General features: G+C 36.7%; 1 protein-coding gene across 2 annotated transcripts in view; it reads left to right on the top strand.

The window, feature by feature from the left end:
* Window positions 1-27,428, top strand: part of LOC145664412 (uncharacterized) — a 73,251-nt gene that overhangs the window by 15,561 nt on the left and 30,262 nt on the right. For both annotated transcript variants that reach the window (XM_081731093.1, XM_081731092.1), the window contains exon 3: window positions 8,510-8,941. In XM_081731093.1, coding sequence (XP_081587219.1) covers window positions 8,510-8,941 — 432 coding nt within the window. The remainder of the gene's footprint in view (window positions 1-8,509; window positions 8,942-27,428) is intronic.

Here is a 27,428-nt window from a genome sequence, read left to right as displayed (position 1 = left end):
TTGATTCTTGTTCTTCGACTTTAACTTCCTGTGACAAAATAGACGGAAGTATTTATACAACAAAGATGCTTGCATTACAGCACATGGCTACCAAAATTCGAGTCAAAATCATACACGTGCGTATGAGATTTCTCTCAAGAAATCTTAGTTAACTAATTCCTCTGAAAATTGAGCGTCATATTAGCACCCTGCATTTTGCATAACTTACATTCACGTAAGATCATTTCAGACAATTTATAACATTAACAACATTTGCAGACTATATTTTATGAAATTACAAATACCAAAACCAAAACAAATAAACTTTGATATTTTTACAACTGAAAATTAAAATACACAATATTTCTAATTAATAAGAATAAAATATTAACATTCCTTGACAGTATAAATAAATTTACGAGTTAGATATATATGTATTATATATATTAAAAGCCTTGAGGCACAAGTTTCAGTTTTATAAGCTAGGTTCTTTTCTCTATGTAATTGTTATATAGGGAAACAAGGAGGGGAAGAAGTACAAAACATTAAAATGAAATAATAATAATAATCGAGACAATGCATTGTCATGTTTGCTCTTAGTTTTTACCCGAGATCTTTCTGACAAAATGAATAGAAAGATAGTTTTCTTTATTTTTGTAATTTAATGACGGTGTGGGTTGTACCATTACCCAAATACTTACAAGAAAAATTAGAAAGTTAGATCTTGTATTCGTGATTTTGTTTTACGTTAGATTTTGTCGGAAAAAAGAAAGGTGGAGTCAATTTTAGTCACATATAAACAGGGTTGGCTGGTTTAAACCATGGTTTAAACCAAAAAACGAAAAATTTTCGCAAAAGTATAAGTGTTTGTAAAATCTTGATGAACACACTTTTGAGGGTTATCACGTTTCACTCCCGTATATTATTCGTATTATATTCAGACCTAAATTCCCCATTCATTACTTAAAAAGATTATACTACAAAAGCAACTTTTTTTTTTTATATAAGTTTATAAATGTTTGTTTTGTGATTTTTTTGTAGTTATTATTGTTGTATAATTGCAATCAAAGAAAAATTCTAAATATTGTTTCGTTTCAATGTTTACTATTGATAAAATACATCGAAATGCCGTACTTTTGTGTGTGTGTGTGCGGGGGGGGGGGGGGGGGTGTCATACAGACCCCACGAGAGGCATTTAGTGAAATGAGAAGTATCTTTGGTATATATTTATGTATAAATAAGTCTGAGCCAAAGTGGACTCAAATAATTCGTATCTTTATACACTTTTCTTACTGATATGCAAATTAAGTCGTTGTATTTCTTTAATTTGGACCAATAAAAGTCGTTGTTAACTAACTTGAACTAAATTAGTTCTTCTGTACTCCGTAGTACTTTGAAATTGTCCATATGTAATTCTGTATAATGGTTTCACTTGTGCAACTGTGTATCTTTTTGTCCTTCTGAAATGACTCTTGACAGTTATATTAAGAAGCATGTAAAGATCAGTACAACGTATTTTTATCAGGATTCCTTCGTGAGTGAGTCGGCAGACGTATCGCATTTGTGGCCAATTAGTCCTGGTTCTGAGTTCAAATGGAGGACAATTTCTCTCGGATGTAACTCGAGAAGCAGTTTTTATTCCGCTTTAAGCTTATGTGACCCCTTCCAGCATAACCCGGCTGTTGCATAATAACATCAAGGCGAAACAAACTTATTTCTGTCCATATATGATATGAATATATAGAGCAAATTATTTAAACCAAATAAACCTGGTTAAAAAAAAAACCGTTTTTTTTTTGTTTTTTAAAATAAAAACCATGGCTTTTGCCAACTCTGCATATAAATGAAACAAATGCATTAATTGTAGTTACATTTTATCATATGTCACTTGGCTATCCAGTTGAATGTACAAACCGAATTAAATACTTTACGATAAATTGTTTCTCAAATATACATGAGAAAATAACCCTTTTTAAAGTATGAAGAGTATAGAAAAATTGATGAACTAAACTCTCATCTGCAGAAAAATAAGTTGTGACTAAGAAAATGTAGTTGGGATTGAATCAAACGTACATCTGGGTTTCGTACTGACTACAGATGATATGTATGGAGCTCTCACGGTACCACTATTCAGGAGGGGACAAATTCAGCAGACCAAATTCGTTGCACTTTCGAATAAATATTTCTTGAAATAAAGAAATAACTACATGCAAGTACCTGAGGGTGGTACTAAAACTGAAATATACTCTTTCAATCCAAGAAACTGGTTAAATTTACCCTATGAATACACGACTTTATGTATGGATACCGGTGCGTAAAATCAAAATTAACTTTTTATTAGCAGGTTTGATTTAACTAACTAATTTAATTAACTTTTTTTTTTTTTTTTTTTGACTTGAAACACAGGGTTTTTCAAAGTGGTTGTCAGATTTCGCCATTGTTACATTTGATCTGGGTGGTAGACTTAGTGAACGGAAATACACGTATGTGTAACATAACTAAACAAGTGTGTGTGTTTGTTATTAGTTTCGATACTTTTGTTTCCAGATTCTGCCTCTACGCGGCAGTTTTGTAGTTGTGTAGTATGGCTGATACTGTTAGTGAAAAGGCTTGCAAATTGTGCAATGATATCTCTACTTTTAACTGACGAATGGAGAAAAGAAAAGCATAATGATAGTGAAAAAATCGATTTCGAGATTTCAACGAATTTACGTGTTTCGTAGCCCATAGATACCGAGAAAATAATATTTTGACATCTGTTCGTCCGTTCGTCCTGTTGTACACTCGCCTAGAGGGCATACTGTTCAACGTCTCCGAACCAAATTTTAAACGTAAGTTTTTATGTTTCTCCGAGGAAATTTTTCAAATTTTCGTCTTACTCGCAGAAATAAGGGTAATCTACAGAAAGGTGAAAATCAGAAGTTATTTCTCAGAAACTGCTCTGACGATATTGTTTATATTTCATAAGTTAATCATTAATAATATCATTATTATCCTCATACTGTAGTGTAAGTCATTTCTCTGATTAAAAAAATCGAGAACGGATAATTTATCTTTGAGTGAGTTTTTCAGGACGATTTTCTCAGCGACACAGGCGATTTTGCTCGTATTTCAAAAAGGGTAGTTTTCCCTAGGCGAGATTTTCGGAAAATGTCTTACAATTTTGTTCGTGTTTCACAAGAAAATCTTTCATTAGTTGTAGCATAGCATGATTTAGTTTAAGGAATTGGAGTGAGAAAGTCTAGTCCGGTGGTACCGTTTGTCGTCCACGTTATAGAAAATATGAGACGTCTGATAATACGATTAAAAGGCGGTACGCATAGTTCAAGGAAAAGTATTACATATGCAAGGGTAAAGGCAGTCGTAGACCTTCAGTCTCTGAAAATGTTTTAGAGTGAATTTGTGCAACGTACACGGAGTCCGAAGAAATCGATTTCTGCTGAATCCGGGAACTTGAAATTCTACTTACGACTTATGGTGTATTCTATGTAAACTTCATGAACCCATACCGAATGAGTCTCTTTTAAATGTTAACATCTCACGACCGTCATGCACGGGAGAAGTTCTGCAATGGTATGTAATGCTTATTTCTTAGGATGGCATTTTCCGAGAACTTGCTCTTTATAGACGAGGCGACATTCCACGCAAGTGGAAAAGTAAACACACACAACGTACGTATTTGGTAAACGGAAAATCCTTACACATTTATTGAATTACTTCTGGATTCTCCTAAAGTGAGTGTGTTTTGCGCTGTCAAGAGAAAAGGTGTACGGTTTCTTGTTTTTCATAGAGGAAACGGTTTTCTTGATATGTTGACCAAGTGGCTATTTCCTCAACTGGACGAAGATAGTAACACCTGCATCATGCAGTTGGATGGAGCCCCACCACGTTTCGACAGTAAGGTGAAATCATTCTTGAATAGAAAACTATCTCATCATTGGATTGGGTGCGGGAGTGATGATGGTGACAAACTTCTGTCATTGCCGCTACACTCCCCAGGTCTTGCGATTTTATCCTCTGGGGCTACTATGAAGATGCAACTTACTACCCCCTACCCCCTATTATTGCGTACAATTGACGAACTAAAGGCACACATAACCAATGCCGTCCATGCTGTTACACATGATATGCTAGACCATATATGGTAAGAAATGAAATACCTGCTAGTAGAGGTCTGCACGGGCCGGAATTTTTAGCCCGGGCCCTCCCCGGCCCGTGAATTTATAATGTGAGACCCGACTCAAGTCCGAAATATGTTTTAGCCTTTAGGACCGAGCTCGTGTGATGATAAAATGAGCTCGGACATTTTCGCTATTCATCGTTCTTTACAAGAAATGGATCGGTTAGCTTCAAACTCCTCTTCCGCACAAGCTGCAGATTACTAGACAGTGGTCAGTGGTTTCAGGTTATTTAGAGGGATGGAAGTATCGAAAAAGAAAATTCCTACGAAGGTCGCAGATAAACGACATCCCACATCCTCTGCCCCATTCTTCGCGAGGGACAAAAATAAAGAAGGGGAGGTGAACTTTTAACTCAAAGATCTTGTCCTATCTTCCAAATTGGGTTCGACAACACTACCATCTATTTTTGTAAGTTTCGTAAGAACTGAAAATTATGCTCCCTGTGAACGTAAAATTGTACTTCTTTCTGACGACACTATTTCATGGATTTTGACTAACCTTAACAGCGCCACATCTCAATTACGGACAAATCCTTTACTAACCAAAAACAGCAAAGCAGTTTCATTTGCAATAGTTTCTGATTAAAATTTATAATTTTTGGAATAAAATGTGAAATTTCATTGTCCACGCCAAGCACTCTCCACTCTCACTCTGTCCCGCGAAAAGAATGCTCCAATATAAAAGCAATAAGTCGGCATTAAAACGTTCGAAAGCCTAGATTCCCTCATTGAATCACAGGAGTTCATATCCCAACACAATAATTTCATTACCCATGATGCTGTTCGTCGCCACTCCCACGAGACAAAGAAACATCGTGCATGCGAAGGAACATGCATGAAAACTCACAGTAAGAAGAAGAAAAAAAAAAAAAAAAAAACAGAAGTTCGAGTTTCGAAGTTGTTAATAACACGCAAATAACCCGGCACTATATATATATATCAACATAACCTTTAGTGTGCACCCCAACAAAGAGTAACGGAGAGAGAGTGTAGACTAAGACCTTATGATTTATCCTATAATATTCTGATATTACAAAACAGAACTCACTTAGGAACTGACGGTCCCTAGGAAAAAGAAAAGCTATAGCAAACTACATTGTACACTCTTTAGCACTTACGACCGGTTTAGCCTCTCATGGCTACACTGTCACACATCTCACGTACCCTTTGCCACTTTAAATTCTGATTCAAATCAAAAACTAAAATTTGTTTTATCCCTTTTAAATATGCAAGAATCAGCCGTGAGCGAGAGAAAATATAGAAAATTTTATATTCCAGCAATCATTATTTGTGTTACCTAACTTTCCCAAAATGGCTACCTATTCATCCACTCAACGAAGTATCAATTGCCAATCTCAATATCTTTTAATTCTTGTTATCTGAAAGTTTGCATTCCTATTACATATATTATCGTACTTACAGTCCGAATATTTACGTAATCATTTTTTTTTATATATATATATTGTCGATGCACTATTTATTCCAAAACTTTAAAACTGCAAATTTTTACTACAAACTCGTCGAAACATCCTCACCCACAAAACATCAGAAAAAGTCGCTTCTTCATCTCATTTCCCGGCTTCTAAATATCTGGAAGCTGTAATTTAATCCAATCAAACCCTTCCATCCACCAGGTGTGACGAGAGAAAAGACGAAGAAAAAAAAAATGAATACAATTAAAATTTTCTGTTGGTTATTTCAGCTTGATAATTAGAAAGAGTACTGTGAACGATAACATTTACTATTATTACCCAAAAGAAACAGCTCTTTTACATTTATTTATTAACTGAGAATGCTGTTTCTCGGCAAAGTGCTGATGCTTAAATGCAATAAAATTTAATAGAACATCTAAAACATTTTATTTTCAGTTCTTAACGTATTTAATCATAATTAAATATATTTTTCAGGGTTATGGACTGTTTCAAATTACAATTTTATGTAAAATTGATATCCTGAAGTACACAAGCACCGAAAAAAATACATGAAAAAGGGGGAGGGTATGAAAAAGATATTTTTCATTTCTCAATCACTGTATTGATATGTTACAACTTTTTGTAGAAAGTTTCTGAAAGAAATGTTTCCGATATCAACAAAAGAAAGAAATAATAATACTACAATAAAATATAAACTGATTGTCGTGAAGGAAGAAAAAAAGACAGTTTATTTTGAATGCTTTTGTCCCTTTAATTCAGTGTAAGAAACAGTGTTCTCATTCACAGACAAGCTAAACATGTTTATTTCTGTACTTTTAGTTTTTCTGTTTACCCCACTGATAGCTTCCTCTCTATTGCACGATGCTTTTAAGTTACAAATTTGTGTGCGCTTTAAAGTTCTCCAGAAAGATCGGTTCGATAAATATCGTTGTTCGGTACAAAGTTAGGCCCGAGAAATATGGTTATATATTTAAAATTTCATGGTCCGAGCCCGAAATTATTTATACTTTGTAAGCCGAAGCTCGGTCTGCGGACCGGGCCGGGTCTAAGCCCTCAGGCTCGATCCGAGCCCGTGCAGATTTCTATCTGCTAGATGTCTGCAGAATTGCCAGAAATCATATTGAACATTAATAATAATTTACAAACAATTTTCGTCAGTTTTCTAACATTTTGCATGTACCGAGTTATATCATAAATACTGTCACAAAGTTTGGAGTGGCGCTGTAGGCATCCGGAGTGGCACAAAGTTTGATGGCTGCTGCCATGGGGCGATTACGAAAATCGTGTAGCAGTAATTGCACTACACTAGGTCGGAAAGACAACAGGTGAGATTTTCAATCTCCTGAAACTCCTACAAATCAGCAAGAGATTCGTGTATCTCGCCATACAGCGATACACCGAGACTGAAACGGCAGCTGACCGCGCAAAGAGTGGCAGACCACGAACGGTACGTATCCCGCAGGTCCAGAAAGCAGTCGCAGCAAGAATTCGAAGAAATCCTGTTCGAACACAAAGTTTGATGGCTGCTGAGATGAACATCAGCAGAAATTCCATGTCTCGTGTGCTCAGGAGTGACCTACATCTACCCTAAGAGGCGGACTGGTCACTTTCTGACCCAAACATTAATGTCTCAGAGGGTCCTTAAATCAAAGAGACTGTTGCGGCGTTACGCCAACAATCTGCACAGAAAGATTCTGTTTACTGACGAAAAGGTGTTCACAATTGAGCAGGCCTACAACGCCCAAAATGACCGCGTGTGTGCCACGTCATCTACTGCAGCTGCTGAGGCAGCTACAAGGGTTCAGAGGGCACATCATCCTGCCTTGGTGATGGTTTAGTGGGGAGTGAGCTACTCAGGCACAACCCAGCTGCATTTTTGGGTTTAGTGGGGAGTGAGCTACTCAGGCACAACCCAGCTGCATTTTTGGGAACAAGGTGTTAAAACATGTGCCAAGGTGTACCAGGACACAGTGCTAACATCTATGGTGAAACCACTGTCTGCTGCCATGTTCTCTGGAGAAAGGTGGACATTCCAGCAGGATTCCCCTCCGGACCATAAAGCGAAAACAACCCAGGAGTGGCTGGCACGAAATGTCCCCGACTTCATTTCTACCGCTGATTGCCCTTCTAGCAGCCCGGACCTTAACCCATTGGACTAAAAACTTTGGGCAGTCCTTCAGGCAAAGCTCTCCCATAAACAACATCCATCTGTCGACAGTCTGAAACAATCCTTGAACCGAGCAAAGAACAATTTTCCCATGGATGTGTTGCATAATGTCATTGACCAGTGGCCGGACAGACTTCGTGCCTGCATCAAGGCCAAGGGGAGCCATTTCGAAAAATGATTCGTGCGTCAGGTGTACAACATCTCAATGTAAAACATGACCAAAATAAATTGCCTTGGTGTTAATACTCTCTGTGTTATTCACATTCAAACTTGGACAGTATTTATTATATAACTAGGTATTCGTATATATATTTATGTCTATTATGTAAAATACAGTACTTTGTTGTAATCTCGACAATCATTTTGAAGAATCGTGTATATTGTATTATACCTCTAAGTACATTTTTTTTTTTTTTTTTGTTTGGATTGTTGAAGTTACTCCTTTTCACAACGGTCAACTATCACTACATAGTTCGTATACATTCCTTTTCTTCTTTATTCCATTTTTAATAGATTTATTTTTAACTTTCTTCACATGTTAAATACACATTGTAAGAGCTGCATTTTTCATAATTTGTTACGGAAGTGTTGATAATGAGGATAATTAAGGTGTTAATTGAACTCGCCCTAAGTACATTAGATTTTCAATGTGTAACTTGGATGCATTTCACTATAGTTTTATGTTTATTTTCGTTATTGAAACCGATTATAAGTTTATGGCCGTATTCATATATATTCATTTTCTTTTAGGTTATGGTAGTTACGAAAAGCGTGGTGATTTTGAGTATGAAGATTTTTTCCCATTGACTGTTGCGCCTAATGGATCTTACGAATTGGGATTTGAAGTGAAGTCAGGTACTACAGCAGGGGTTAGCTTACGGAGAACGCCTGATTCATACACAGACGAAGGATATGAATTAGTGGTAGGTGCTGATAACAATACGTCATATAGATTGTTCAGAGATACTGAACTTGTGACTGATGTAGAAGGACAAATATCGGACTGGGAGTTCACAAACTTCAAAATAGAAATTTCTAATGGGATAGTACAAGTTTATCGTAATATGGAGGAAGAAGCATTTATGCAGTATGAAGATCCATCCCCAATAGACATCACTTGTTACAGTTTTCAGAATACTAATCCGCCATCAACATACAGAGGATTTTTAGATCCGGGAGCAAGTATGTAATTTTTATTATTATTTTATTGTTGCTCTGAAATATAAAAGCTTCTAGCTTCTTTTATTAAGATCTGCTGTGATTGTCCTACTAAGTAATATATGAAAATACAAACTTAATGGTTTTAATATTTTATAATTTTGCAAGCATAGAATCAAATGATCCTGAGGTGCAATAAAATGTTGATCTCAAACGAAATTTTCGTGCATTATTACAGATTTAATTGATTGATTGGAATTATAAGGATTGCACGTTTCATATTTTCCTACTGTTGAATCTAAATTTGTAAGTATAAAGAGTCTTTCCTACTAAGATAGTGTAATCGGCCCAAAAAGTTACCCTTGACTTAAAACTACCTCAAAAGAAATTTTGACCCCATACCCCCTCCCCTCACCGAATTATCGTATCATACATGCTCAAAATTGAATATTTTTTAAATTTTGGTGGGAGTGGTTGAAAAATTTTGAAAGTTTCGCAGATTAAAGATACTATCTAGATGTAAATGTATAATTTTTTTCGAAACCATCGATGCGTATTTTCTTTATTTTTTTGCGTGTTGAAAATTTCAAAAAAATATAGAAATAATTTTGGGGGAGACACGCCCCTGATTTTTTGGTTAAATTTGTTATACCCTTAGGTACAACATATATTTTTTGGGGGCGTGAAAGTGATGGCAACATTGTCAGAAAGAAATAAAACTGAAAACGTGTTTTTCGCACATGTTTTTCCCACCATTTTAGGGCCCTCAAGGTGAGGACCCCTTCATACAATCCTTTGCCAGAGTTCACAATTTTCCTTTCTCTTGCGTCCCTTCCGCTTCTGTCGTTCTTCGGCTACTTCGATTGTGTCCATTTCGGAATAGAAACACGAAATATATCACCGTAATAGTGCTTCCACTTCAACCGACTCTTGCACAACAAAGTTACACATACCTCGCGTCGGCTCCTGGTATCTATCAGTGCTTGCTTCACTTCTCTACCGCGAGCTGTGTGTAACTTTGTTGTGCAAGAGTCGATTGAAGTGGAAGCACTGTTACTGATTGGATTGTTTTAGCACCAAGGCTATATGAGACGGGTCCAGCTGCTTAAAGTGGGATTCGAACTAGTGTTTGGATATGTGTCCGAGATAAGTACCTTACCAGGAACCGCAGTCACAGAACCACCTGCATTAGCCACTTGGCCACGAATGAGCACATTGCATATTTAAATGAACTGCCTATGTATATTTTAATATGTCGAATGTGATACCTAGGCACTGATCGTCAGGGCACATAATGGCTTAAATATTGTTTACAACACGATGTTCATTTTTCATGTGTGTTTCAACAGTGGTAATTTAATAATATTACGTAACTTTTTCCGGTACTTATGGTTACCTACCCTTCCTAATATGTTATAGGTTGCTCGTATTATTTTACTATGTACATAATATGTTTGTATGTCATAGAATAGTACACTACCTATTTATTTTACTCTTTTGTATGTGTGTTTTAGGTTTCCCATCCGATTGTTCTTCTTAATCCAAACGTAGTCGTATTCCCTCAACGGACAATTTATTTCAATCGCATAGTGCGCCAAGTAGCCAGGTCAAATTATAATTCCAATTGTTGTAACTATATCCAAACCTAAAATTTTAATTCATGTAATTCAGAACGTGCTATGTCCATCTAAACATTATACAGTGTATGTATAATGAAGTTTTATGATTTTTCTTTTCGGTTTGTTTTGTTGATATACAGAGTAACTAAGCGCTTGCTCCCTTTTCCTGAGGTCGCTAGTATTGATTGTTTACAAGGTAGCAGACAGTGTTTTTACAGAATTGCCAACGGCTTAAAGCGTTAGGAAACTAAACGTGCTAGACAAAACCAGAAAGTAATCGAGAGGGAGAGGCAGTATCGATAGTAGATAATACATGTTGTTAGTGCTCTTTATCTTATCTTTCTTAAACGATCGGGATACGAACAGAAAGAATTATTATTTCAGTAATAATAAAAACTTGTGCTTTCTTCTAATATTAAACAAGACGGCATAACCATTTGAAAATAATAAAATCATTTATTATTATTATTTAATAGTTATGATGCAGGGCCTCACACTTTCAGAGGCCTCACAAAGCCAACGACCCTAAACACAATTTGACACTGATTTTATAAAGACTCATCAATTCAATGTAAATACAAGCAATTGTGAATTCGGATTTGTTTATATAATGATCGCTTGAAACAAACTTATCATCTATTCTTATAATATTAGGCCACTAACATAGGCGACAGGTAGTGACCTTACTTTAACATTGCAATAATGAAAGCAAACAAATTTTTCATTTGTTTAGCACTAATAACATCGTTGAGATTAATTGATTTCGAGAATTAATTATTATTATTACCTACGAAAAGAAACCGGGAGGCGTTACAAGCTTTTCTTGCCCAGGGATCCGCGAACATTTCTCGTCAAGGTCATCGTAAGAATTTATACGTAGCTAGCTGTATGTTGCCATAGTAAACTGGAATTAATTTCTTTATAATAAACAGCTTTCGAAAAATGCTTCTGTCCAACGCAAGTGTAATGTTACACTACAATGTATCATTTTTGTAAACCTTTCAGACTTTACTGCTTTGATTGCCGACTGATTTTTTTCTTTCTGGTTCGTTGCCGGAAACAAAGAAGATATCTGAGGTAGATAATACATGAAGCAAAAGTTAAAAGGAATGATCAGGTGATGAGGTCAATGCATGCACCCCGCAGATTTTGGTGAACTAGAAACATCGGACAATTCCTTGTCATACTTTTCGTGGAAACATTCGAAATTCCAGTACGATCAATCGGTTTACACAATTGTCATACTAGTGACAGAGCATGGAACTACACGAGTGATTAAACGGAACGGGTCGTGTGGTCTTAGTGAACTCTGCGTAAATATCTCATTTTCATTAGTGTTCGTAATCGGTATCGAGTTGTGTTTTGTGCACTAGATGTATGTACTTGGTAGAACAAGTAAAATTTAGCATTTAGCATTCTGGTTTTAAAATTGCTGAAATCTCGCATTCAAATCCTAAGATCGTCTATTTGTATTAAGAACTATTGTTCCGCGAACCACGGATTATAAATCAATATTACTGGCGAATAATCCAATAGTCCAATTGTCCATCAATTACCAGTTATCCGACTAAATTTATCAAATTCCCTCTAAACACAATATTAAATAACATTGCACAACATTATTAAGTTAATAATCTACTGAATAATATTTCAAAATTCTCTCACATTTCACACGACATTCGATCAAACAAAAATGCGCGGATGGTATTTTACTCAGGACGCAGATTATTGAAAGATATTCTGTAGTTGGTCCGTGTAACGTGGGTTCCTGTCACCACGGCATGGCGCGTCCTCAGGTTGCGGATCGAGGAGAAGGCCTCTAGATATAGAGGTTAGCTGCAAATATACTGAATAAGCAGTCGCGGACAGCCGACTAGGAGTGGTCCTCCAGCTTGGGGGTTTGGATAGGGCTAACAACCTCATCCTGTAAAAAAAAAGCACTTGTTCAGAAATATTCACAAAAGCCTCGGACAAGGACTGATAACTTGGCATGACCTCAACAAAAGAAAATGGACATGAAATTTGGAACATGGAATATTAGGAGTCTTTATAGGGCAGGCGTGTTAAAATCTGTAACGAGTGAGTTAGAGAAATACAGGATAGACGTAGTGGGAGTCCAGGAAGTTAGGTGGGAAGGAAATGGATCTGTGAATTCCGGAAATTTTACGTTCTTTTACGGGGAAGGAAATAAAAATCACCAGTTAGGAACAGGGTTATTCGTTCATAAACGTATATTACCAGCAATTAAACGGGTTGAATTTGTTACTGACAGACTCTCTTTTATTACTCTTAAGGGATGGTGGTGTGATATTATTGTTGTAAATGTACATGCTCTAACTGAAGATAAGAATGACGATATAAAAGACAGTTTTTATGAAGGAGTGGAACGGATATTTGACCAACTACCGCGATACCATATGAAAATTCTATTAGGAGATTTCAATGCGAAGGTAGGACGAGAGGACATTTTCAAACCGATTATAGGGAACGAAAGTCTGCATAAGAAAAGTAATGACAACGGAATTTTGCAACATCCAAAAACCTAATCTTGAAGAGTACAAAATTCCCACATCGCGACGTTCATAAATACACTTGGACATCACCAGACGGAAAAATACATAATCAAATTAATCACGTTTTAATAGATAGAAGGCAATCTAGCACAATTGATGTCCGGTCGTTTAGAGGGGCTGATTGTGACACTGACCACTACCTGGTAGCAGCGATAATACGACAGAGGTTATCGTTCAATAAAGGTAATATTTATTGTCCGAAAACGGAGAGATTCAATTTAAAGAAATTAGAAGAGAGCCAGGTAAGAGAGGAATGCCAGATTTCAAATAGATTCTCGGCTTTAGAAGATTCGGAGTGCACTAGTGTTGAGGATACCCGGATTGAAATTAGAGATAGCATTAAAATTTCAGCAAAAGAAAAATTGGGACACGCGGAAATACGTAGGAACAAACCATGGTTCGACCAGGAATGCATAAAACTAGCAGAGAAGAGAAAACAGGCAAAATTACGCTGGCTACAAAATCCGAGTGAAATAACTACACAAAATTTCGCAGACATCAGACGGGAAACCTCCAAAACTTTTAGAACGAAGAAACGTGATTTCTGAAAGCCAAAATTAAGGAACTTGAAGATAATAGTAAAAATAAAAACATCCGGGACATGTATAAGGGAATCAACGAATTTAAGAAAGGTTATCAACCTCGTGCTTATATATTAAAGAAATCTGACGGTACAGTTCTCACTGATATAGATAACATATTAAATAGATGGAAAGATTTCTTTGACGATTTGCTTAACACGCAACGAAAAACTAGTGTGCGTGGAGAAAAGGAGATACACATCGCAGAACCGTATATTCCAGAACCCAACCGAATAGAAGTAGAAACCGCTATAAAGAAATTAAAGAAACACAAATCTCCGGGTGTAGATGAAATTCCGGCTGGGTTAATTTTAGCTGGAGGCGAAAAATTGTGGAACAAGACACAAACTCATTCTCCTTATCTGGAACAAGGAAGAATTGCCACAAGAGTGAAAAGGATCAATCATTGTTCCAATTCACAAGAAAGGCGACAAAACTGATTGTAATAATTATCGAGGCATTTCTCTTCTGTCAACATCCTATAAAATCCTTTCAAATATCCTATTAGCAAGACTGACCCCATACGCAGATGAAATTATTGGAGATTATCAGTGCGGATTTCGACGAAATCTATCAACTATCGACCAAATATTTACCATTCGCCAAATACTCGAAAAATGTGGGAATGAATACAATACCCCGGTACATCAACTATTTATTGATTTTAGAAAGGCGTACGACTCGGTTAAGAGAGAAACATTATACAACGTTCTTACAGAACTTGGGATACTGAGAAAGCTAATTAGATTAATTAAGATATGTTTAAACGAATCCCAAAGTAAAGTGCGGGTAGGAAAATTTTTGTCCACGAGCTTTCACGGTCGAAAATGGCCTGAAACAATGAGATGCGTTGTCGCCATTATTATTTAACTTCGTTCTGGAATACGCTATAAGGGAAATCAAAGATAGCAACCAGGGCCTACAGTTGAACGGTATTCACCAGGTTATGGCATATGCTGATGATGAATTTAATAGGGGATGATAGGAGAACAATAGAAAGAAATGCAGATATCTTATTAAATGCTTGCAGGGACATGGGTTTAGAAGTAAATGCAGAGAAAACTAAATACATGGAAGTGCGTCGGGACCGGAATACAGCAAATTATGGACGCGCGTTAAAATATTAAATAATACTTTTGACAAAGTGGATAGTTTCAAATATCTAGGATCAATATTAACAGAGGAAAATCATATTCACGGAGAAATTAAATGTCGACTAAAAGCAGGGAATTCGTGTTACTATTCGGTTCAAAATCTCTTATCGTCGCGAATTCTGTCGAGGAATTTGAAGCTTAAAATATACAAAACGATAATCATGCCTGTTGTTCTGTATGGTTGCGAAACATGGTCACTTACTCTGAGGGAAGAACATAGACTGAAAGTATTTGAGAACAAGATCCTGAGACGAATATTCGGACCCAAGAGGAACGGGAATGGGGAATGGGGGAAACTTCATAACGAGGAACTACATAATTTATATGGTTTGCCCAACATTGTTAGGGTTGTCAAGTCTAGGAGGCTTAGGTGGGCGGGTCATGTAGCTAGAATGGAAGAAAGTAGAAACGCTTTCAGAGTCTTGACTGGAAGACCGATCGGAAAACGACCATTAGGAAGACCTAGGCGCAGATGGGTGGACAATATTAAGATGGATCTCGCTGAGATTGGAATACAAAGTAGAAACTGGATGCAGTTAGCTAAGGATAGAAGTCAGTGGAGAGCTTTTGTGAACGCGGCATTGAACCTCCGGGTTCCATAGGCCATAGAGTTAGTTAGTTAGTTATACTGTAGTTGGTAAACCTTCTGGCAAGGGATGTTTCGGTGTTAGTTTCACTTGTGGCCACGACCCTCTCACCGCTCTGTCGACCTATAATTGGTAATAATACTGTCCCAATCCCGATCAAGGTTTCTTTTATCAGTATTTAGTATTGAATTGTTTGGCCTTCCATAATACGCTTTAAATATATTTCTTTCGTTTTTTAGTAGCACGGTGTAAAACTTTCAAATCCTGTAGCGAGTGTGTGGTAACTTGAAGGTGCTTTAATAAACGTGATGTAGCTTCTTTATTCTCTTGAAATTCTCTTATGCAGGGTTCTTACAAATGTAGAAATTAAGGAAATCCTGGAAAGTCAGGAAAAACTAAATGATTTGAAAAAGCCAGGGGAAAAATGGTACTTAAACTGGAAATCAGTGAAAAGTTAGTTTAGTAGATGATTTTTTTTTTCGTTTTGCTTATTTGTTGAGGTAAGCCGATCATTCAAACTGGGACCCCATTGAAGCAAACTGAGGGTAAAAAATGCTCCACTGTGTTGTAACGTATTCTGTTGTTAGCATTTTCTTGCAGGATTTTTTTTTTTGTTTTGTTTTGTTTGAACTGAAATTTCAATATATCGTGAAATTAAGGTGGTGACGTCTTACGTTATCTATGTAACATATGGTTTCATACTGCATTTTCAGGTATCAACTAATCTCTGTATATAAAAGAAGAAGTTCTAAGTGACTGACTGACTGACTGATTAATGCCCAGGCTAAACCTTTAATTTTGACAGCGCGTAGGATTTGTAACATAATGCATTACAGAAGGATTTTTAGAAATTTGACGGGAAAGAGTTGATAATGGGAGTAACAATCATAATAAAATGCATGGTGCAAACTGGAGTGAAACCTCGAATGAGCAATATGGTTAACACCCGTTGAGAGTAACCCTATCAAAGCAGTGTATAGAAAAGTTTTTTCTTGTAACATGGAGTGTTGGCTGTTAAAAGTCACTCTATGTGCAAAACAAATTTTTAAGTTTTAAGATGCGTTTTGAGAGGGAAACTCTTATATCTAATCGTTTTTAATCAGGTGTTACTAGAGCAAACGATAGTAATACTGGCCACTCAGTATTGTGCTCTGCTTCCAACATGGATCCATGCGATACAAAGTCCATTTTATACAGTTAGGGTCACTTCTGGATGGTACAGCCATATGGAGATATACGGCAAAAGTGCTCCACCAGTTGAGTCTGAAGCATTTGCCGGGAAGTATTGCAACCGAATTAGCTCTAAAGGAAGGCGGGTGGCATAATCGCTAGGCACTGAAAATTCACGTGCACTTGGGCGAAATTCCCACTACCGTTTACAGCATCATTTCTCCAAAATGACATTAATCTCAGACGCGCAGTTCTTATGACAAACATATTACTTGGTATATGTCCTATTCGTGAAGATAAAAGGCAACAAAAAATTAAAGTCCAATCCTGTTTCTGTGGAATGAACACTCTTTCACTCGTTTGATCTGAAATGACTTTGCAAAGCCTGAATAAATATTCTACCACTTCAGGAGGGTAGGCCCATTGGTATGACGCTTTTATGATTTGAAGTTTTGCTCCCAGGCCATCTTGTCATAGCTGACGTCATTAAAGAACGAGAAATGCAAATATGATAAAGGAGAAATGCACTTACATGTGCAAATTTTGAATTAGAGACAAAATGATCAGATAGCATCCATATTTTGTCGCAAATTTTGATTTTGTAAGTAGACATGTAAAAGCTCACCCGAACCTGAGAGCATCCCACTACCAATTGTTGAATTCAAGTGGAGAACTCAGTTGAGAGCATCAGATGATTACGGAGAGAAACATCTTAAGATATAGGGAAAGAAGAATGAAAATAAATTTCAACTTCCCTGAACCGGATTCGATCCATAAACCTCACGATCACCAAGCAACGGCTTTGCTCACTCATCCACGGAACTACACAGAACGATAGACAGTCATACGTCAGGCACAAAGCGTACGTTATGACTAGTGATTTATTTGTAAGGGGGAAGCTAGGAAAATTCCCCGTCTCTAATTTTTCTTTCCTTGGCACTAAATTACTGTTGTCGCAGCCAGCGAAGAATATTTTCTACCTCTCTAGAAAATTCCTAACAATTTTCATACATTTTTAGCAACACAAAACATTTATTTATGGCTGTTCTGCATAATTTTACTTACACAAAACAATGGATGCTACCAAGCAGTGGCGTAACCAGGAGCTGGAACATAAGGCCTCGGTTTTGTTCAAACTTTTTCCCGGAGTGGAGCCCTGGACATCCCCCAAATGAACGTTTAGCCAGCGGCTCCCCTGAAACCAAACCCTGGCTACGCCCCTGCTACCAAGTGATGTATTTTCTGTCACATAAGAAAATGCATGTTTTCCGCGGGACTATCTTTTACCCCTTACTATGAGAATGAAATCGTACACATTCCTTGCTACCACATCGCGATTTAATTAAATGTTTTAAGTTTTTAAAGCTCAGTCTTTAACCAAATGGTTAACTTCATGATCTATCTATTTGCAGTTCGCACAAGACACTATAGAAATATCGTAAAACTTCATAAAAGGAAAAAAATGTTCTTTCACAACGTGAAGCTTACAGTTATTGCCATATATTTATAGCGTAGATGTTTTGTGTATCTTATTCCGTTGCTCATTGGATCCGTGCAGAAATCCCGTTCCCGCGACCCGTGTTCGAATCCTCGTGCCCCTACTTTTTTATTTTTATTTTTTCATTTATCAGGTAGGACTTCAGTAGAAAGAAACATGGTTACAGTTCAAGGTGTGATTTGATATTCTGTAAATATTTGTTTATTTATTTCTTGTCAAGCGAAAAAATGAAGTAGAATTTTACAAGCGTAAAACTGTTCTAGCATCCATTGTTACTGATCATAATCAGTCTGTTCACTTGCACCTTCAGCCATAATTTTATTCTTCCAAGCCAAAAAGAATGCATTCGTTCTACGCATTTGGCGCTCTTAAAAGTAAAATTATGGTATAATTAAAAGTTTGATGTTGCCATTTGAATGTAAATTTATGTCCCCTAATCCCCAAAACAAATCTTATGGGCGCAATCTGCTCCCTAAGCCCCGCGTGTGTGCTTCCCCCTGTTCCAAATAGAAAATTTAGTTTGGGTAGCAAAACTATTCGCGGGATATAGAATTTCATACTCAGCACTCCTGTTTACTTGGTACAAAAATTCATAGAATTGGACGTAATTGTTTTGTGTAAGTAGAATTATGCAGAACAGCCATGAATAAATGTTTTGTGTTGCTAAAAATGTATGAAAATTGTTAGGAAATTTTCTAGAGAGGGGGAAAATATTCTTCTCAGGCTGGGACAACAGTAATTAAGTTAGTGCCGGGGGAAAAATAACTAGAGTCTGGGAATTTCCCACCCCCCTACAAATAAATCACTGGTCGTAACGAACGCTTTGTGCCTGACGTATGACTGTCTATCGTTCTGTGTGGCTCCGTGGATGAGTGAGCAAAGGCGTTGCTTGGTAATCGTGAGGTTTATGGATCGAATCCGGTCCAGGGAAGTTGAAAACTTTTTTCATTCTTCGTTCCCCCATATCTTAAAATTTTTCTCTCCCTCCGTAATCATCTGATGCTCTCCATCATATTTGCATCTTCCGTTCTCCTATGTCGTCAGCTATGGCATAAGATGACTTGGGAGCAAAACTTCAAATCATAAAAGCGCTATACCAATGGGCTCATCTCGCTAAGCATTTGATTAAAAGTATATTTTTTCATACTGAAGGAGGGGAGCATTTGCTCTTCCTACCCCCCTCCCCTGAAGTGACACAATATATATTCAGGTTCTGCAGAGTCATTTCAGATCAAACGACTGAAAGAGTGTTCATTCCAGCCGCAACAGGATTGGACTTTTTTGTTGCACTTTATTTTCACGAATAGGACGAATATCAAGTAGTATGTTTGGAATAAGAACTACACGTCTAAGATTCATCTCATTTTCGAGAAATGATGCTGTAGACGGTAGTGGGAATTTCACATAAGTGTACGGGAATTTTCAGTGCCTGGCGGTTATGCCACCCACTTACATTTAAAGCTAATTCGGTTGCAATACTTCCCGGCAAATGCTTTGGACTCAACTGGTGGAGCACTCTTGCCGTAAATTTCCATATGGCTGTACCATCCAGACGTGTCCCGTACTGTACAGTCTTTTGAAAACTCCATGGTGAACACAGTGCTGTTTCAAGTGGCAGTGAAACAAATGTATACCTGCGGCAGTATAAAATATCAGCTCTCCCGTGTGGTATAGTGGCTAGCGCCCACGTGATCACGGATTCGATTCCTATTGCGCAACACTAAAACTTTACTTTCACAATCTTAAGTTTTATTAATCATTCGTTTCTTTAGCATAAAGGGCATAATCATTAGACCTTAAACTAAAAATTTAATTTCATTTTTTCAGTTGAAATACAAAATATTGAAGAGATCTACAGCTGCTGAAATTATGTGACTTTTAGACTGTTAACTCCAAACATAGTTACAATTCATGTTTACATGTAGAGATGATTATGCCTTTTTAATACAGGTTTTCAGACAATAAATAGCAAAAAGTTCTCAGAGAGTACTTGTCCAATGTAGCTACACTATTTGTTATAGTATTGTCCCATTTATGAACAAAATACTTGTAAGGAACTTTAACAAATGTGAAATTTTGTTTTTGTGTTTGACAATTTAACGTAATGCTAGAAAAGGTCAAATGGACCTGCATATGTGATTTTGGAATAAAATTGAGGTTAAAGTTACAGCTGCTTATTGGGAAGAAGGGTGGCCAGTTTCTACATCTAAAAAAAAATGTATTCCATTAACGTGTACTAACTTGAAGATGTCTTACAAACTTTATCCAGTAGCTCAAATAGGATTCTTTTTTCGTTAGTGTACGAGTTTCCTATCCACTGCTATTTACCAAAGATTTTTTTTTACCTCTTCCAGGCATTTTTCATTAGTAACCGTTATCTTAAGTGCCACTGATCAGCGAAAATGGTTGGTTTGGCACAATGTTGGGCAAATTTAAATTGAATTAACAATTAATCTGTAAATTTAATTGTTAATTGCAATTAACAATTGAATTAAGTAATTGTCAATTGTTAATTGAATGGGTGAGTTGAAAAAGGAACATATTCCAAAAACCTCAACTTCCAAACACTGGGTGGAAACATGAAAAAAATCCAGAAATATCTTCGATTTTTCACACATACGTTCCCGTAGACTTCAGTAAAGATGACCTAAAATTAATGAATGGGTTCCTTGTTCCTCTCAAGCGGTGTAGGTACATATAAAATGAATATAACCATCCCAGTTTAGCTTGCCTATTTTTTGGAATGTGTACCTTTTTCAACTCACTCGTTCAATTGTAGTTGGCCATTAATAAATGGGAATCAATTGCAATTAATCAATTGATTGAAAGTAATTGCTGTGAAAAGTAATTGCAATTGAATTCAGACATTCAATTGCAATTCAAATCAATTAGCAATTAATTCCATTGCAATTGGTTTCCACTGCAATTACTTTCAATTGATTGATCATTTGCAATTGATTTTCGTTGATGGGTAACCCCATAGTTATGTATACATTAAATTTTACAGCTGTATTCATATATAAGGAATGGCCAAAATTTTCCGGAGTCCGGCTGATATTTCACTTTCTGGATTTCGAAAGATCGGGAGTACGAAAATATTCCGGAATTTCGAAAAATTCGGAATTCAGAAAATTCAGATATCAGGAAAATTCCAGAATTCGGAAAAATTTGGATGTTTCCGAATTTCGGAATTTTCCCGACATCGGAATTTTTCCGGTTTAACTTTCCGGATTTCGAAAATTAAAAATTCCGATATTAACCATCCTTATATTATATATGATATATATATATATATATCGGAGGTGAGACCAGCCCGATCTGAAAATTGATATTTATGGACCACCCTAATATATATTAGGGTGGTCCAAATTTATATGGGGAAAAATAAATTTAGGAATTTCTTGGGACTCATGCCCTAAAATGGTTCCATATGGAACCAAATTAAGCCAGGAGAAAAATTAGATCCATTGATAAATAGTGCTCCAAACGACTTAAAATTTTGAATGCGTTTACAATACATAGTGTATGGGGAAAAGCTGGAATAAACTCTCTTAATTTAGAAACGGCTCAAGGGAATGAAAAGATATCTTGGATAATGGAACTAGAGGAAGAGACCAACCTAATCTTGTATATGTTATCATGGCGGCCATCTTGAATTCAGGTTAAAATTTTTAAATAGGAAGAGAGTCATGTGACATATCTTTTTGAGGTAGCATTTCACCAGATGCACAAATACGGTATTATTTTCAAATGAAAATGAAATCTGTGAGTTTTACGTCCCACGATTATGCCGGTTAGGCTAAAGGAGACTGTGATTATGAGAAATGAATAAAATGAAGAAAGTGGGAGGAAACGGGAGAACCCCGAGAAAACCCACGCACACGGTGTTTGTCCACCATAAAGTTCACTTGGCGGGGGCTGCGATCGAACCGGGGACCCCAAGCACCAGAGGTGAACGCTCTAACACTGAGCCACCGCGGGGTATTATTTTCAAGTTACCTATATTCATGTAAGAGTTATTACGTGTGAAAAACAAAATGCTTCATGTAATGTTATCTTATTGCAGTTATGGAACACAGATATGTAAGAATTTTGGAAGTCTTTTACATAAACTGAAACAAACTGCTTGTTTCGCTTTGCACTACAAATAATTTTTTTTTCCATCAAGATGATTCATAGACCATTATGAGGAAAAGGAAAAATTATAGCGTGGAAGAAGTTGAAATATCCCTTATTTATGTAGTATCTTTCTGGTAAGTTATGAATCTTATTTGCTACATAGTTCACTTTGTCGCATATAGGAAAAGATTGTCTGTGGGCCTTTATTATCTTCAAAAGAAACTGTTTGTGCTCCTTATTTTTCGTAAGAACGTTGTTGTAATCTTCTATTAGTTACACTCCCTTTTCTGCACATCGTTTCTTATGTGGATGAATTAAACTATTGTCTTTCCTTGAAGATAGTCATTGTTATTTGGCCATGAAGTCGGGTCACATTCAAGAAACCCTTTGGGTATTTTAAATATCTCGAGGAAAATTTGTTGTAACAAAATCACTGATTTCTCCTTTCATAAGAATATTTATGGTATCATCTCTTGCGTCAAGCCTCTTTGTTGCTTCACGGTTTCCGCTTATAGTTTTAATTCTTTCAACCATTTTTTGCTTTTCCATTATGGCAACTCCATCATCAAAAAACCCCAATGCTACGTGTTCCTCCGTCAAGTACCAGAGTCGGCGTGAAAATTTAGAAAGAGTCACTTCAGATAAGTCAGCATCTATTTGTCTTTAACTGTACAAATCTTTCAAAAATTGTAGATCTTGTAATGGTGATTGGGGTGTTTGATCATATTTTAGCCAACCGTGAACATATAGTCGGATCAGAAAGTGCATACTCTCCGAAGACCCGTTTCTATTTGCTTCGTTAAACGAAATTGTTGGCGAAAGAGAAATATTTTAAATAGTAGCTTGCTTTTCCCATCCACCTTACATGGCGAATTGCTCCAGGCAGACGAAAGAAAGCTCCTCAAGGAGTATGCCACCCAAGAATATGATGGTCAGTTCTAAAAATTCCCTGTAATCTTCTCTGCAGTGTCCTGCTTCTACAAGTTTGATAGCAAAATTCAACACTCCATTTCTTATATCGGAAATATTTTTTGTTACATCATCATCAATTCCTGGAATAAAGTTAGTGCAATCTATTCTAGACCACTCGTTCTGAAAACACGTCAATAGGAGAACGTCCGGTCCAGATGCAAACGAAACACAACAGTTATCAAATACATATTTTAAAACTAATTCATAAATGTGGTGTCTACAAGGAAGGTATAGAAGATTATTTTGGAGCTACTGCTCTAGCAGAATGCAGGCACCGTTGACAAGATCCATATTGCAAGGAGTAGTGTCACAATAAACTGCCTGCACGAACTTTACCAAGTTCCATTCTTCAAGCGAATGTACTATAGTAAAATCAATATGTTCTTCTCTTGATGACGACAAAATGGGAACGCCAATTAGCCCTCATGACCATCTCCTGTAATAATTATTGATAACCTGCCGGCAGTCTCTCTGCCAGTCAAAGTCAGCAGTAGTTTTCCGTTCCAATGCACAACTAACGCACTTGATGCACTCTGAAAGTGTTTCTTGTAGTTCTGTGCAACTTCACTACAGGTTTTCTCTCAGCATCGGTGAATGAAAGACCCATTTATTGCTAATTCCTCTACATTATGGCCTAATGCCTCTGCCGTCGCTGTCAGAATATGTATTGCTGCTCTATGAGTGCTCTTTTATCGATTAAGAGCAACACCAGTCTTTGAGTAACTAAATTAGTTTTCCCCCTTTTACATCTCTTGGACGGTCTGGGCACACACACATTCGTATTTACATTTTCTCTAACATTCTCAACTAGGTTTTCCTCTTCATTACTTGAACTGCTCCATGTCTTTTGGCGTATTAAGTTCAAACAAAAAAAGTTCAGAAGTGCATTTTCTTTCGCGTTCCTCTTTGGTTTGAAGCCGTGCATATCCCTTTCGTTCTTTTCACGCCAAACTCATGTCTTTACTTTTAGTCGTGTAAGAATTATTAATCTGAAAAGGAGAAATCTTTTCACAAGTAATAATTCTTACATGACGAAAACTATCTTTAAAATAGAGCCAGAGTTGTGCTTCTGGTAAAACAATACCTCAAAACGATATGTCACATGACCCTCTTCCTATTTAAAAATTTTGATCTGAATCCGAGATGGCGCATTTCAAGATGGCCGCAATGGCAGTACTATACAAAATTAGATATGTTTCTTCCTCTATTTCTATTATCCAGGGTATCTTTGCATTACCTTTAGCCGTTTCTAAATTACGAGTTTATTCCAGATTTTTCCCATATACTATGTACTGTAATCGGATTCAAACTTTTAGGGCGCTTGGGGCACCATTTAATATTATTCAATGAAGCTAATTTTTCTCCTGGCGTAATTTAGTCCCATATGGAACCATTTTAGGGGGTGAGACGAGCCCGATCTGAAAATTGATATTTATGGACCACCCATATATATATATATATATATATATATATATATATATATATATATATATTGAGTTGAGTTGATTTCAGTTTAGCCTCCCTTTCAGCAGCGAGGCTATATGAGACATGGACCTACTGATTAACGTGGAATCTGAACCACATGAGCTCCCGCCGGGAATCGAACCCGGGTCTCCCACGCCAAAGGCGCGTATGCTAACTATATATATATATATATATATATATATATATATATATATAGAGAGAGAGAGAGAGAGAGAGAGAGAGCGTCCTACACTGCTAGACTTATTTTGATGATTTTTAGTACATTAGTAAATTTTGGCCAAACTTAGGTTTTTATTACATTTGTTACATTCGTTAAGTTAAGAACTTGTCTTAAGAGTCTTCATCCCGCCGAAATTAAAATACCGCTAATTTTAAAGTAATTATGTGATATCTTCAAATAGATAAAAGATAATTGAAATATGGAACAAGAGCGCCCTAGACAATATTATTTTGCGTGAGGTACCGTTATCGCAAGTCACCTAGCGGCTTTCCGTTTCCAGCTGTTTAGAAACGCGAAAATAAATGCCTATTTTCAAAATGTCTCGAAATCGAAAGCAGATAAGTGAGTCGTGATAACGGTTTCTCATGTAAAATAATATTGTCTAGGGCGCTCTTGTTCCACATTTCGATTATATTTTATCTATTTGAAGATATCACATAATTACTGTAAAATTAGCGGTATTTTAATTTCGCCGGGATGAAGACTCTTAAGGACGCAACATGATTCAAGCATTTATGCGTAAAATACAGAGAGAGAGAGAGAGAGAGAAAGAAAGAGAGAGAGATTGAGATTGTCCTACACTGCTAGACTTATTTTGATGATTTTTAGTACATGAGTAAATTTTAGCCAAACTTAGATTTTTATTACATTTGTTACATTCGTTAAGTTAAGAACTTGTCTTAAGGACGCAACATGATTCAAGCATTTATGCGTAAAATCTCACAAGCTCCTCAAGTTGAAAAGATGAAGCTCGGTATACAATTTCATCACTAAAAATAATGGGATTTATCTTCCAGCAATTTGAAAATTTCCGCTTTAAAGGGCAGATTGGCTTTTTCTACATAAATAAATATGAATGTAGCGATGTTTAGCGAGCAATCTCGTCTAAAGACTGCTACACTGAATTCGTTGATTTTTGGTACAAAAGTGGACCATGTCCTAATTTAGGCTTTTGTCATGTTATCGGGATGAGAGGGTGAACAGGTATTGGGATTTAAAGAGCTCACATTTAAAATTATCAAAGAGAACTTATGTTAGTGTTTAATCCTTAGTTTTTGGGGTCACTGAGATGAATAGTGACACTGTCGATTCCGTTCAAGTATAAGTTCAGCCCCTTCGGCATGATAGTGGGAGAGGGTGAAATTTACGATTTTTTATCATTAACTGTTATTGAAATGGGTATTTAAGGTGAAAAGCGATTCAAATATTTTCTCTGAATCTATGGGCGCTTATCAGGGGGACAATGTGGGGCGCTTCCCCCCCCCCTTTCTTAGAGGAAATCGTAAACCCAATAGAATTTTTAGAATAGTTACGGCAAAATTTGAAACTATATTTGAAATGTTTATACTTGCCCCCCTCTGGAAACCAATACATGGGCACCCTTGCCAGAACCTATTCTCCTAGTGCGAAGAACGATCATTTCAGAAAGTAACAGCATAAAAGAGCACTGGACCTCTAAAGGAAAATTGTATCAAGAGGTGTGGAGGTTTAAAAAACACGATTATTGACAACAACCCGTATGTCTTAGAGAGCAACCTTTGCCTTAAATAACAAGCAGTAGTGTCATTTCAGATTTTGCCAGCGGAAAGCAAGATTGCCCACCCTCATAAGGGTTTCATGTTTTTCGTTAGTATATTAGTATACAACTTATTTAAAAACATGTGTTTTTCGAACTTAGGGTCTTAATTTCTCCCTTGCCCTTCCCAAATGACGCCCCGCTCGGTTACAAGTTGTAGACATCCTTGTGGTTTTGCGTTTGCATGTCTGCCATCTGACGGCTCTAGGAAGTTTTTCTTGTGAGTTGTGACACGTATTTGTGTGCGAGCAAGGACTGTTCGGTCGTTCGTGAAAGAATTAACTACGTTTCTTTTGGACTCTAATTTATATCCCGTGCATGGCAAGAACAGGACAGGTGAGGATTATGGCAGTTAGTGCTGGTAGTATGTTGGTTGGATTACTTTGTTTATAAAATATTGGAAAGTAGCTGATTACACGGTTTATCCTGGGTATTTATTTATCCCAGCCTTCTATTGTACAGAAAAAGGAATGAATCTGCATCTATATATATAAAAGAGAACGCACAAATCCTTTGTGAACTCATCACGCTAATACGGCTGAACCAATTTCTTTCATTTTTGGGGGGTTGTTAGGATTTGGACCCTAGATGGTTTTTATCATATCACTTTAATTTTTAATTACCAGTGTCTTGAGATAATTGACCATTCAAGTGTCCATACGTACAAATCCTTTGTTATTAGTTCATCATAGGTAAAAATAAACGTATTTATATGCAACCCGCATGACCATGTGACTCGGCGGGTTAACATAAATGACAGGCGCTATAATTTTAACATTTACTGCAATTTGAAAGCGAAAAAGTAAAAATTATCTAAGTAACAAAGTTTATTGCGTTCCGGGGTGACCGCAGCGAAGCGGGTCACTCGGCGGGTTAACATAAATGACAGGCGCTATAATGTTAACATTTACTGCAATTTGAAAGCGAAAAAGTAAAAATTATCTAAGTAACAAAGTT

This window comes from Thermobia domestica, chromosome 11 (genome assembly GCF_964235325.1).
Source record: "Thermobia domestica chromosome 11, izTheDome1.hap1.1, whole genome shotgun sequence".
Taxonomy (NCBI): domain Eukaryota; kingdom Metazoa; phylum Arthropoda; class Insecta; order Zygentoma; family Lepismatidae; genus Thermobia; species Thermobia domestica.
This window is presented reverse-complemented; position numbering and strand designations above follow the sequence as displayed.